Source organism: Indicator indicator, chromosome 3 (assembly GCF_027791375.1).
Source record: "Indicator indicator isolate 239-I01 chromosome 3, UM_Iind_1.1, whole genome shotgun sequence".
NCBI classification, from domain to species: Eukaryota; Metazoa; Chordata; class Aves; order Piciformes; family Indicatoridae; genus Indicator; species Indicator indicator.
Window position 1 is genome coordinate 29,921,020 of NC_072012.1, and position 12,621 is coordinate 29,933,640.

General features: G+C 38.6%; 1 protein-coding gene across 1 annotated transcript in view; it reads left to right on the plus strand.

The window, feature by feature from the left end:
• The first annotated feature begins 3,314 nt into the window (after positions 1–3,314).
• GRM8 (glutamate metabotropic receptor 8) overlaps positions 3,315–12,621 on the plus strand; it is a 320,064-nt gene continuing 310,757 nt past the window's right edge. Inside the window, exon 1 of the mRNA XM_054399899.1 lies at positions 3,315–3,824. Within this exon, the coding sequence (XP_054255874.1) occupies positions 3,315–3,824 (510 nt within the window). The remainder of the gene's footprint in view (positions 3,825–12,621) is intronic.

Here is a 12,621-nt window from a genome sequence, read left to right on the forward strand (position 1 = left end):
TTAGCTACACAGGCTTACAGCATTCTGTAAAAGTTAGTATTAATCAATATATGAAAAGCAGTGTGGCATGAATAAGTTAGGCAGTATAATGGAAGCTTTTATTTCTTAGGTAACAAAAAAAAAAGACTAAAAGGTCTTAAATTTTTAAAAAGAACATTTAAAAATTTTATTTCTGTTTTATAGACAAGCTGTGGACACTTGCAGCAGAGAAACATACTTTTTCAGGAAAACATGCAGGCTGAGGCAGAGCAATTAATGCTTATGTAGACTATAATATTTAAAAATGCATATTATCAATTCATTTGACTTTCAGTTCCAGATAAAGTATTGGACTGAAGATATTTGGCTCACTGTAGCTTCTCCATTGTTGGAATTTGGGTTGCAGTAGCTGAATTTATCACTATTTGTTTGTCCAAAGACTGACAGTTGATTTAATTTCTGGGCATTCTTTGGCTGTAAGGAATTGACCTGAGGCAGAGAAAGAGCAAAACCAGCATTTCTTTTTTTTTTTAAGGAATGTTTTCACTTTTTCAGAGGTTCTTTCTTGTTCTCTGTACAGTGTTAAGTAAGAGTAGTCTTATCTTTTATTCCACCAGAGAACTGCTCCCTGTATGGGTTGTATATGCTTACATAGGCTAATGAACTGGTTGTTCCTTGTGGAACCAGAAAGAATATTGCTTCTGTGTCTATTTTAGGTGTAGCTGCAACTTCTACTCTTTACTATTTTGAACCCTTAGCTGTGTTTTTCTTCTTTGGCAATCATGAAAATAGATGGTTGTGGCTAGTTAGTAGTTCATATAATCCTTTTCTCTATAGCCTAGACCATGTAAGAAATAGGCCACAGGGCTGGATCAGCTCACACAGTGGCATTAGTCAAGTTCCTCCATTTGTGACAGTCTGAGTTCAGCTCATGGGGCTGAAGCCTGGGCATTTGTGTATGGATCCAAGCTAGAGGAGGGTAGATTTAGATTAGACGTCAGAGAGAAGTTCTTCACTGTAAGGGTGGTGAGACACTGGAACAGGTTGCCCAGGGAGGTGGTGGAAGCCCCATCTCTGGATGTTTTTAAGGCCAGGTTGGATGTGGCTCTGGGCAACCTGATCTAGTGGAAAGTGTCTCTGCCCATGGCAGGGGCGTTGGAACTAGATGATCCTTGAGGCCTTTTCCAACCCTGACAATTCTGTGATCTATGAACTATTGCCCGAAAGGAACCAAAGGTGAGTGATGGGATTATTGCATAAAAGATCACAGACTTTGTTTCATTTAGATTCAACCTTGAGCCAAATATAAGCAAAACTAAATGCTAAGAGACACTACAATTCCTTTGTGCTGCTGTTCCCAGGTGCAGTGGTTTTATTCACACCCATCAAACCTGTTTCATTTACAAGTCATTTGTCTGTTACCAAATCACAGTGAGATACCTTTACATGCAATAGGAGAATTGTGAATCTTTTATTTAGGTCATCAAATCACCAATATTTAAAAAGTCGTCTTCAAGTTTTGTGAGATTAGTAGTATTATTTGGGGAAAAATGCAACAAAATAAATGTAAGAAGAGGATGATCATTTTAAAGAGTTATCAAACCACATTTTGAGTTTTGTTAACACACAGTATATAAAAAATCTTGTGGAAAATAAATCATAAGCATAGTTGTCTATAAGTGCCTCTAATTTTGTCTATGATTATCTTCTAATTTGATCTTATTTTTGGTATGAACCAGTCAGATCACTAGGGACAAAGTATATACCTATGGATGAGCTTGTTGTCTGGGTCTTCTGTATAGGCAGTGAGATAGTTCATTGTGGTCAATTTCATAATTAAAAAAAAAACTTTTTAAAAATAGAAGATCAGGTGAATTTCACCCTAGGGTATCCACAACTCTCCATAGCCTATAATAGGTGCCTTGAGAGACTGGCTCAGATGCAGTTGCCCTCTGTGTGCCTCTCTAGTGTTAGGTAAAATTAGTTCTCCCTCTCTTTCCATGAGAGGTCCAAAACTTTATTCAGGCATGCGTAATTTTGATAAATATTGAAATAAATAAATGCCATTTTCTTGAGTAAAGTAGGGGCGATTTGGAGATATTTATAACAGTCAGTCAGGTGTTTATGTATGTAGGCTGAACAGTCAGTTAGGTGTTTATAAATGTAGGCTGAAATCCTGATCTTGTTAAAATCCGTGGGACTTCTCCAGATGCCAGTGGTGGCACAACATTGTTCCTATTTAATGTGGTTCCACTGCAAGCAGAGAAAAGAGACCTTGTTAAAGTTGGACCTCAGCTCAAGTAAAATGTCGGAAAGGGAGTACTGGATATTCAGCTGGTTTCCTAACATAATGTATTGTGCTCTTTTTGCTTAAAGAAATCAGCTACCTTTTCATGAAAGTAATTTAGTATCAGAAATTATCTGGAAGGCTTTTTAGGTATATAGTAAGCCCAGAAAAGAAAGTGAATTCCACTGGAGCAATAATCAGTTTAATATCCAAATGAATTGAATGTGCTTGTACTGCAGCAGCTGAAGAGCGTACTTAAATTCAGGAGCCCTGATTACTCCATTGTCATAAATGGAACCTCTCCACAAGTGGTTGTTGTACTGCTGTAGGCTGGAGAAGAATGATACAGCAAAACAGAAAATGCAATATGTTACAGATAAAATCTGATTTTGGATGTCATGCAACATGAAGGTAAATACAAATTACTGATAAGAATCTGAACACCAAGCTAAGTTTAGTTCCCCTGATTTGGCTTTTGCTCTGCTGGTAACATCGGTTTCCCAGCTTGTAGTATGTAGTACAGTACAGCTAGGTGTTCAAATTCACAGAAGGCCAAGAATGACTCCCTTACAGAATATTGTAAGAAAAACCTAGGTGATGTAACTCATATTCAGAAGTAAATGCATTGTGGGACAGAGATAAAACTACTGAACCAGATAGTATTTCTGACTTTTTTTTTTTTTTCCTTTTTCTTTCTTTTTTCCTCCCCCAGAAGTACTTCAGCTGCAGGACAAAATACAAGGACATAAGCTGCTGACCTCCTCATAGCATCAGGACCAGACATAGTACCCTACGCTTCACCATCAGTTAAGAGCAATTGCAAACCACCTCTCAGAAAAGTTCATCAACACATGACGTCAGTGGACACGTTTTGTAAATCACATTTTATGTACTTCTGCTGAGATCCTTTTTCTACCTACTGCATGGTTCTATACTACTTACTAGGCACCGATGGTAGCCTCCAGAAAGTGCAACTTCAAATGGTCAACCTCATCCTCTAGCAAGAAAAAAATCTGGATACTGGGTATCAACAACATCTTCAGAGAAAATGGTATACGAAGGAAAACGATTAGTTTCCTGCCATTGTTTCTTCCTGTTAACAGCCAAATTCTACTGGATACTCACCCTGATGCAAAGAACTCATGGCCAGGAATATGCCCACTCTATCCGACTGGATGGGGACATCATTTTGGGAGGTCTGTTCCCCGTCCATGCAAAAGGGGATAGAGGGGTGCCTTGTGGGGAGCTGAAGAAGGAGAAAGGGATCCACAGACTAGAGGCAATGCTGTATGCAGTTGATCAGATTAATAAAGACCCTGATCTTCTTGCCAATATCACCTTAGGTGTCCGGATTCTTGACACGTGTTCCAGGGACACTTATGCATTGGAGCAGTCCTTAACATTTGTGCAAGCATTGATAGAAAAAGATGGTTCAGATGTGAAGTGTGCTAATGGTGACCCACCTATTTTTGCTAAGCCAGACAAGATATCGGGTGTGATAGGTGCTGCAGCGAGTTCTGTGTCCATTATGGTTGCAAATATTTTAAGACTTTTTAAGGTAAGGAACATTTTGTGTCTTTCTTTTAAACTTCAAGCACAATGAAATAAGTGAGGTGAGGTATTATCTTCAAAAGAGAAAGGACTTTTTCAGAATCAGAAATCTGAAATTACTGGTTTGCCCTTTCAAAGCAAAGAAAAAAAAATGGCAATGGTTGCAGACCCTAATTTAAGATGCAAAATGCTTTATTTGAAATTCTGCCCAACCAAAGCACATTTTAATTCTTTAGGGATTTCTATCCTTATTTTTTTACTACTTGTATTTGCTTCATAAGGAACATTTATACTCATGAAGGCTAGGTTGAGACTGATTTTCCAAATTCCCAGGATTATGAAATATAAGGTTTAAACACAAATCCATTCATAAGAGGACCAGATAATTTCAGATATGCCAGTAATAAGCTAGTGGAATTGGTGTGCACATCTAGCCAAATGAAGCGTACTGAAGTATCTTTGACTTCCTAGAAATCTTAACCTCCACGTTTTTTTTCCTTGACTTTCTTATCATTTTGAGAGAGATTACTTTTGGATAAAAGTTCTCCTGGCATTTCCTTCTGTGTACTTCATTAAGCTTTAGCATACTGCATAGTGGAAAAGTAAACCTGCCACTTTTAAAACTTGCTATGTTAGATGCTAAGATGAACACATTCTAATCAATCAACTTAGAACAGATCAGACAGTAGATATTTAATTTTTAATCCTGTGCAATGGCAAACAGATGATGGTAAGGTTTCCTTACTTTTTTTCTACTCATAGAACGACTAATTTTTTGTCTGAATTGATTACTGTCCTGCCACCAACTGTTACTCAGACTCATTCTAAAATCTTGCCTTGTGTCCTACAGCTTCACAACCACTCAAGACCACTTAAAGACCATATCTTTGACTTTGGTGGAGGAGATACTAGTAATGCTAAACATAGGCGTTACATGTTTTGACAAGTTTTGCACTCTAATCATTGTAACTGGGAGATTGATTAGAAGTAAGGAAAGATTGGGGTTTTTTTGGAAGGTTTCTCCAATCTGCAAAGGTGCATTTTAGTCTTTTAATAAAGATTTTTGCCTTTCCCTTTGCTTCTTTTATGAAGGGCATGATGATGGATTACAGTTCAGTGGTGGGCCAGGGTGTCTGCTGGTGTGTGGTCAGATGTTCACTGCCACCTCAAAACTGATCTCTAGCTGCACTTACTGCACAGGTTTGACAGTAGTGACTTGTTCCAACCATATGTGTAATTTGCGAAAATCAAGTACACAAAACAGAGCTAAGACTTAAAAATGTTCTTTATGGAGAACTGTGCCTGGTGGGGGAGGCTTGTCTTTCCTGGGAGTAATCATCCATGTTGCGGGAGGTGTCTATTTTTAACATCACAGCCTTTTTTAAAAGTTGTGTTACCCTGTTAAATAATGCATGGCTCTGAAATAATGATAGATGAAAGGGTCACCCATCATAATGCGGGGCCACGTAGACTATGACTTACACCCAGTTTTGCATTGAATATAGTGCTATAGACTTATTTAAGAAACTAAGCCTTGTACGACATGCATTAACTGTGAATTAAGAGCAGCAAGAAGAGGCCTATGAATTGTCTAAGATAGCGGCAATTTGTCTTCTGAAACCATGACAGCTACCTCCTGATTTCCATTATGCAATAAGATTGCAAATAACGTTCTACTGCAGTCTTAATCAATAGAGGGTCACGTGGTACTCCCTCTGGGGAAAGATCTTATTTACCCATTTAATTGATGTAACACAGCTGCTGGCAAAAGGAGGAGACGTCTCTTTTAGTTTTAATTATAGATCCTACACAAATATTCTTACTAATGTAAAAAACTGAAAAATTATACCCTTCAATGTCTGATGTTGGACCTGCATCTGAAGTCTGTTTTTACACCTTCCTCTCAGAAGCAAACTTGTTATCTCTGCATGAAGCTTCTGGATGAGGCCTTCAGCAGCACTGTAGAAACCATTCGCAATGGTTATAGTCAAGAGACTTAGGAAGCTGAGGGTCATTTGCCAGGAATACAGAAGTATAATCCAGTGTGGGTTGCATTCGGACCAAAGACATGAGCTAGAGTTCTCAGCTGATGCATCCTTATGGCTCTGTGGTAGAGGACCAGGATCTTGGTCCGTGCGGATAAAGGCTCTAGGTATGAAATTCTTTACTGTATCTTAGGATGTGTAGAGGCTGGGCACTCAGCTGGTGTAAGAGCCTGTACTTTAACTGAAGTCATTGATCATTGTCATGCAAATGCCTATTTCCATTGTATCAAGGATGAGTGTGATTCATCCATATTTCTGTCTAACAGTACTATTCAGCAAGTTGAACCTCTAATTTGAAGTTCGGTATTGCTTAACATATGCTCTGAAGTTCCTAAATGTCAGGACTAAGTATTTTTTTTGAGAGCACTGTTATTCAGTGAAATTTTAATCTGTGATGAAATTGTAAGAAGTATATTACATCACTCAACATGAACTCACAAACGAAGATAGCCTGAGAAATATTATGCCAGCAATTTGGATTTTTATGCTGTTATTTTTCTTTTTCTTGCCATTTTTTCCCTTTCTTTTATTGATTTTACAGCATAAAACATACAGGTCAATAGTTTTGTCTGATGATCTGGTGGATAGCATAAACTGATTGATAGTCATGCTACCCTTTTATCTTAAGTTTTTTCATGAGAAGAGTAGAGGGAGAGCACCACAGAAAATAACCTTCATCTATATAGCCTTTCTCCTGGTCAAATGGATCACTTTGAATTCTTTCTTTTCTCTTTTGTGAATTTCCAGGTGCACCACTGCTTAGCAAGTGCGGTTTTTTTTTAGGTCTTACATTTAGTAGGTCCAAAACATTAAAATGGAAATTATCACAGCCCACATGTCACCTGTTGGTGATTTTAGACCTTTCAAGTGGGAAACACTTGTTCAAAGAATTAACTGTTTGAAAGTTGAGCTATTTTACTACTTTTCACTTTATGTCCCCCTGGTGCTTGATGCAGACTAGGTTGTTTGAAACATTTGCTTATTAAGCTTTCAGAACTTGGAGATGGGTCTGCTGCAAATATAATGGAAGACCTTCAGGGGCAAACACGGGATGATTTTGCTACATAGCAACACAGTAGCTACCCCCTTAAACAGTTCTTTATGAGTCTTAGAACAGATTGTCCTCACTTGAAGTTGCTGGCTCATCGTTTTAAGTTGTTTTTATCAGAGAATGTCAAGAAGGGGGTGTTTCACAAAGGAAATTGGGACAGGAGCTGAAGGGACAGCAATACAGCTTCATCTGAATGAGAACAAAACAGATCTGTCTGTAACCAGGTTAAAACAACAGTTCAGTGAAGGCCAGACAGATGCTTATGAGTGTCATACAAAGCATTTAAAGGGTGTCCCCTGGCCGTGCCTAAGCACTCTACAAGACCTGTGGAAAATTTTAAAGGTGCAGTCTAAAACTACCACAGGCAAAGCCAAGGAAAGGTGTAAAAGATTTTTGACTGATCAAATCAATCGAAATATTGCCTTTGTGCTAGTAAGAGCTGGCTAATGGAGACAGCCAACCCCCAACAGATCCTACCAGCTGAACAGAAAATAATTTGGCAGCAGGATTTCCGACTGAAAAACAGATACCCAGTGTCACTTGCTGTTACCCAGAGGAAAGACCAGGTTCAGGTTCACCAGAAGAAAGGAAAGAGACTGGCCCATGCTTGCCTGTAGAAAACAAGAGACTGTAATTTAACTCACTTCACACATTATGCTGCCTGTATTCAAAGTTGTATTTGTTTAATGTCTGAATAGCTCATGCCAATGGTTAAAATCTATGGCAAAAAGAGAGGCATGTCTTTATGCTAGTGTCCCATCCAAAAACCTCACAATATTTCTGAACTTGGTACATTCCATCTGTCACCTTCACACATCACAGCCAGTGTCACACTAGGAGCAGCCTACAGATGACTGTTTGCATGTAAATTGAGATAGGTGGGCAGTATGTTTGGTGACTTGTGATCTTAAGCTTTTATGTGTATATTTATGCACATGCATATAAAGCCAAAATATTCATCAGCAGTTTTATTCATTGCCTTGCCTTTTGCCTTGCCTTTTGCCATGTCTTGCCTTGACTTCTGTTTTCTCCTCTTTTCCTAAGACTAAATGACTTATTTCCTCTTTTTGGTTAAATTCCCTTCTTGCTGCACCACTATAATCCACTTTAATAGCTGCTGTCTGGAGGGACTAATATTGGCTTCATGCACATTTGCTTTATACATTTCATACACATTACTTTTTCAGAAGTAGAAGTACAAATGACACTGTGGAGTTACTCTTTCAATGTTATTACAACCATCCAAAATGCAAGGGATAGGTTTTTTTCAGTGAATTTAGAGGCAAATATGTTAGTTCCCTTAGTGTTTTGTTTACTTGCTTTGATTGTTTCCTTGGCTTATTTTGGCTTTCATTGTATCTCTGGCTGGTAGCCTTGTGCAGGTACCAGGTCTGTAGCTGGATGATGCTTTTTTAGGATAAGTTGCAGTTCTTTCTGTTTGCCTGCCATTTGATGCTTTTGCTACCTTGCATTCCAGACCTGTACAAAACAGGAGACAAGCTTCCCAGAAATGAGAGAATTACCATTGTACCTCATTGAACTTCATATATATAGGGCTATGTATTTAATTTCATGATTGAAGGGAATATGATGTAAATAAAATGTAATAACATTTTACCACATAATTTCAGAGAGTACATACATACTTTTGTGAGACACCCTGAAACCATACACAGATCCTGATACCTATCCTCTATATGGAAATTTTTGCACCTTGTGAGCACTACTGACTTCAGAGGATCTAGGGCTATGCAGGAGTCAATCTGTTCCATGTCTGACTGCAGAGCCTTTTGACATTTGAAGTGCTTTTGCCATAGACTTTACAAGAAGAGCAGGCTTAAGAATTTTACCTGACATATTTGCCTTTATTAATATGAAACGTGCTACACTGATGAAATTACATGCATTTTCTGTTCAATGTGTCATGCTACATTTATCAATAATATTTTCTGCTGTGTGTCATTTGAAATTGGAAATAGAATGATTTCTTTCTGGTGGTTAAAACATATGTGGACAATCTTGGGTGAAGTGTGAAGAAAAATTGTTTTTAGTAGGGAGAAGATGACTGAAACATTTTGAAATCAGCTCTTGAGATGAACAGATTTGTTTTACTTTTGTCCTAGATAATATTTCTACTTTCTGAATCATTTTTAATTATGAAAGAATCCACTGCCAATACATCTCATTTAATTTTACAGTGTTTTTTGTAGCTTATTGCAAGCACATAATCTGTTTAGTGCCTGAGCATCTTGTCTTGGCTGAAAATACCATTATAATAATTCATTTTTTTCTGTAATTCAGCTTCTTTTGCATAAAAACAAGATTCATATATCTTTTTATTTCTATGATGGTAGATACTTGATTATGTGAAAAACCCTTTTAATTCAGCCATGATTTTTTCTGTCACTACTAGGTTAAATGTGTTATGGTCAAGAGAGGCGAACACCAGGCCAACACCAAGATAAATTTATAGGTATGGCTGATATTTTTCAAGTATCTGTAATGAAACAGATGAGAAAATTTTTAGTTGCAGCTAGAGGAAGTAATAGACTTTCAGATACTGTGAAAACTGCTAGAACTGATTAGCATCAAATTTTATTTGTGCTAAGCTGCTTAAGGCAAGAGAGTACAAAAGCAACCTGATGCACTCATTTAATGTTTTACACTATATTAGTTCCTTAAATATTTGTCTGAAGATTTAATATTTGTGGTCTTTTCCCATTCCTGGATGAAGCTATAACTAGTGGTTATAGCAAAAGGGCAATCTGGTTTTATGTATAATTTTCCATGTTTGTCACTGTTTTGCTGTTAGGCTTGAGAAACATCTCTTGACCTTTTTGTGCTTATCTTTTGTAATTTTGATTTGCTTGCATTTAACTATTTCACAAGAAAAAATGGAAGCTTGACTAATGTTTGTTAAATGGTTTCAGATGTCTCCTCTGTTTTTGTAGGCAAGCTGAAGCAATGTTGAGGTTTTTATGTCATTCCATAACCATAGTATGTGAGCACTTTACAAAGACAGCATAGCTATTAAAGACCAACGCACGCACACACACACACACACATCTTTTCTGCACAGGAAGAAAACTGTGTATGTGGAGAGAATTATTTCACTCTTTCATTGCTGACCTCTTGCTGAATTCCTACCACTATTGTAGGGTTGTTTGTACATGACAGATGCTCCAGAGTGGCCCAGCCCCATCTGTGTGACCTCCCCCCTTTAGATACTTAAACGCCTGAAGAGCTCACTTACACACAGAAACACAAACTCTGCAGTGACTTTTTAGAGGTCTCGTGTTAATAGGACACACTTATGTCTTCGCCTGAAAACAAAATGTACCTGGCATAAGTTCTCTAGCAGCAAGGTCAGCTGACACAAACAATCCATGCCTGTATCATAAACTCCTTTTATTTTCCCAAATCATGGAGCTGCATGCAGATTACTGGGAGAGTATGATTCCTGATCCATTCTGACTTCTGAAGCTTGTCTGAAAATTGGGAGACTTAGCTGGCACAGGTTGTGGCTGAGTTATAGACTGTCCTGTCAGTCTAGTAGTGTTGCTGAGAGGTGTATGCTGAAATGATGTGATTTACCAGTGTAGATGGCACTATTGGTTTCTCAGGACAGAGCTCCTCTGCTCCTACACCACACTGAAGGGACACTGCAAGGGTCATTGATGCTGCTTCAGTGTTTTAGTACAGCAATGTTACTTTATTAGCCATGATGAGAACTAAATTAAGACTTTTTTTCCCCCCTGGTGGATAATTGTTTCAGTACAGTGACAGCTGTGCAATAAGAATAGTCCTGCACTCTGACTGTCATCAGAAACCAGAGACTATTGTGCGTTACAGCCAACTGGTAGATTTTGTGGGCTTTTGTATTTCCATCCTCATTACTTTCCCTAAAGCACATTGTGCTTTTAGGATTAAGCTGGTTTAGAGTGCTTAAATGTATATCCTTATATTTGCTAGCATTTATCAGAGAAAAATTGTCATCCAAACAAAAGTCTTACTGAAGGACACTGATTCCACATGGATGAATTAAGTAGCCCAGAGCAAAATGCTCTTCTGGGCTGGGATCTACATATACTCCCACACCAGAAAAGCAAGATATTGTGTCCCCTATCCTTCTGACAGGACAATTAAGCATTTAAGTGAGGCCTTATATTAGGAGGCTGTTGGCCTTTGTCTGCCTGCGTCCTCAACAGAGAGAGTAAAATAGTTTCAAAGGAGTCTAGATCAGGTCTGTGAGTTTGGATACATCTTTAATGTTTTACAGAAAGATGATGGATTGATCCATGATTTACTTTGACCAGACATAGACTCACATGTTGCATTGGGTTGGAAGAGAGCCTCAAAGGTCCTTTTGTCCAACTGTCCTGCAGTGACCAGGGACACCTCCAACTAGATTAGGCTGCCCAGAGCCTCATTGAGCCTGACCTTGAATGTCTCTAGGGATGGGGCCTCAACCACATCCTTGGACAACCCACTCCAGTATTTTGCCACTCTCATTAAAAAACCTTCTTCCTTACATTCAACCTAAATCTACCGGGCTCCAGTTTAAAACCACCCACATCCTATTGCTACAAGCTCTTCTAAACAGTCATTCCCCAGCTTTCCTCTAGGCCCTTCAGATATTGAAATGTAGTTATGAGGTCTCTCAGGAGCCTTTTCTTCTCCAGGCTGAACAGACCCAACTCTCTCAGCCTGTCTTCACAGCAGAGCTGCTCCAGCACTGTCATCGTCTTTGCGTCCCTCCTCTGGACGCACTCCAGCACGTCTCTCTCTCTTGTGTTGGGAGCCTCAGGGCTGGACACAGTACTCCTGCTGAAGTCTCACCAGAGCAGAATCTCCTCTTCTCACCAGAAGGAAGGTTTTGGAAGCTTTGCATGGAAGTCATAGGTGGTTTTGTACGCATTTATGAGAGGATATTAAACACCTGCAGGAATGTTTCCAGTTTCTTAATTCCTGCCTCACTTTCCTGTGGGAGGAATCCTATTAATCTCCTTTTCTCTTTCTTCCCTTCCTCCCTATTCACCCATCTTTATTTCTCTCTCATCTTAAGAACAGCTACTTTTTGACCACTGTTCTCATTATTTTTCAAGTGAGTACTTCATAGTCTCCAATACATTTTTTTTTCCAGACATGTAAAATGATCAATGCTCTGAATGAGTCTCAGTTTCTGTGGGTCCTGAGGGTGAGTGGGTGAGCAGCAGGCAAAGCTGGAGCTTGGGTAACTTATGAGTGGGACCTGTCTATGGGGATATGAAAGAAATTATTATTGAGAAACTGAGCCCCAAAGGGATGAGGGTCTTTCCTTTTTACCTCACTGTAAGATTTCTTGTGTGACACTTCAGAAAGGTACTTGGTTCTAACTTTTCTCTGAAATAAATTATTTCTGATAGCAATGCTGACATATGCCATGGTATTGCAAGAGCTCTCTTCCTATAGTATTTATTTTATAGCTTGAGACTGTGTGAAAAGAGTGAAAGTGATTGTGCTGGAATATTCATATTTTGAGTTTTGACTTATGTACTTTCAGGTGCCTCCAGCATTTACTTGTATAGCAGCAGTATTTGTAGAGGCATAATAAGGATCTTTTTTCCTTCTTCACATGGCTCTTATATAAACTTAAAAGAAGCAAAAGGACAATAGCCCATTTTGGGTATCATTCTACAAAAAGCTTTTAACAACTTCCATTAGCTTTT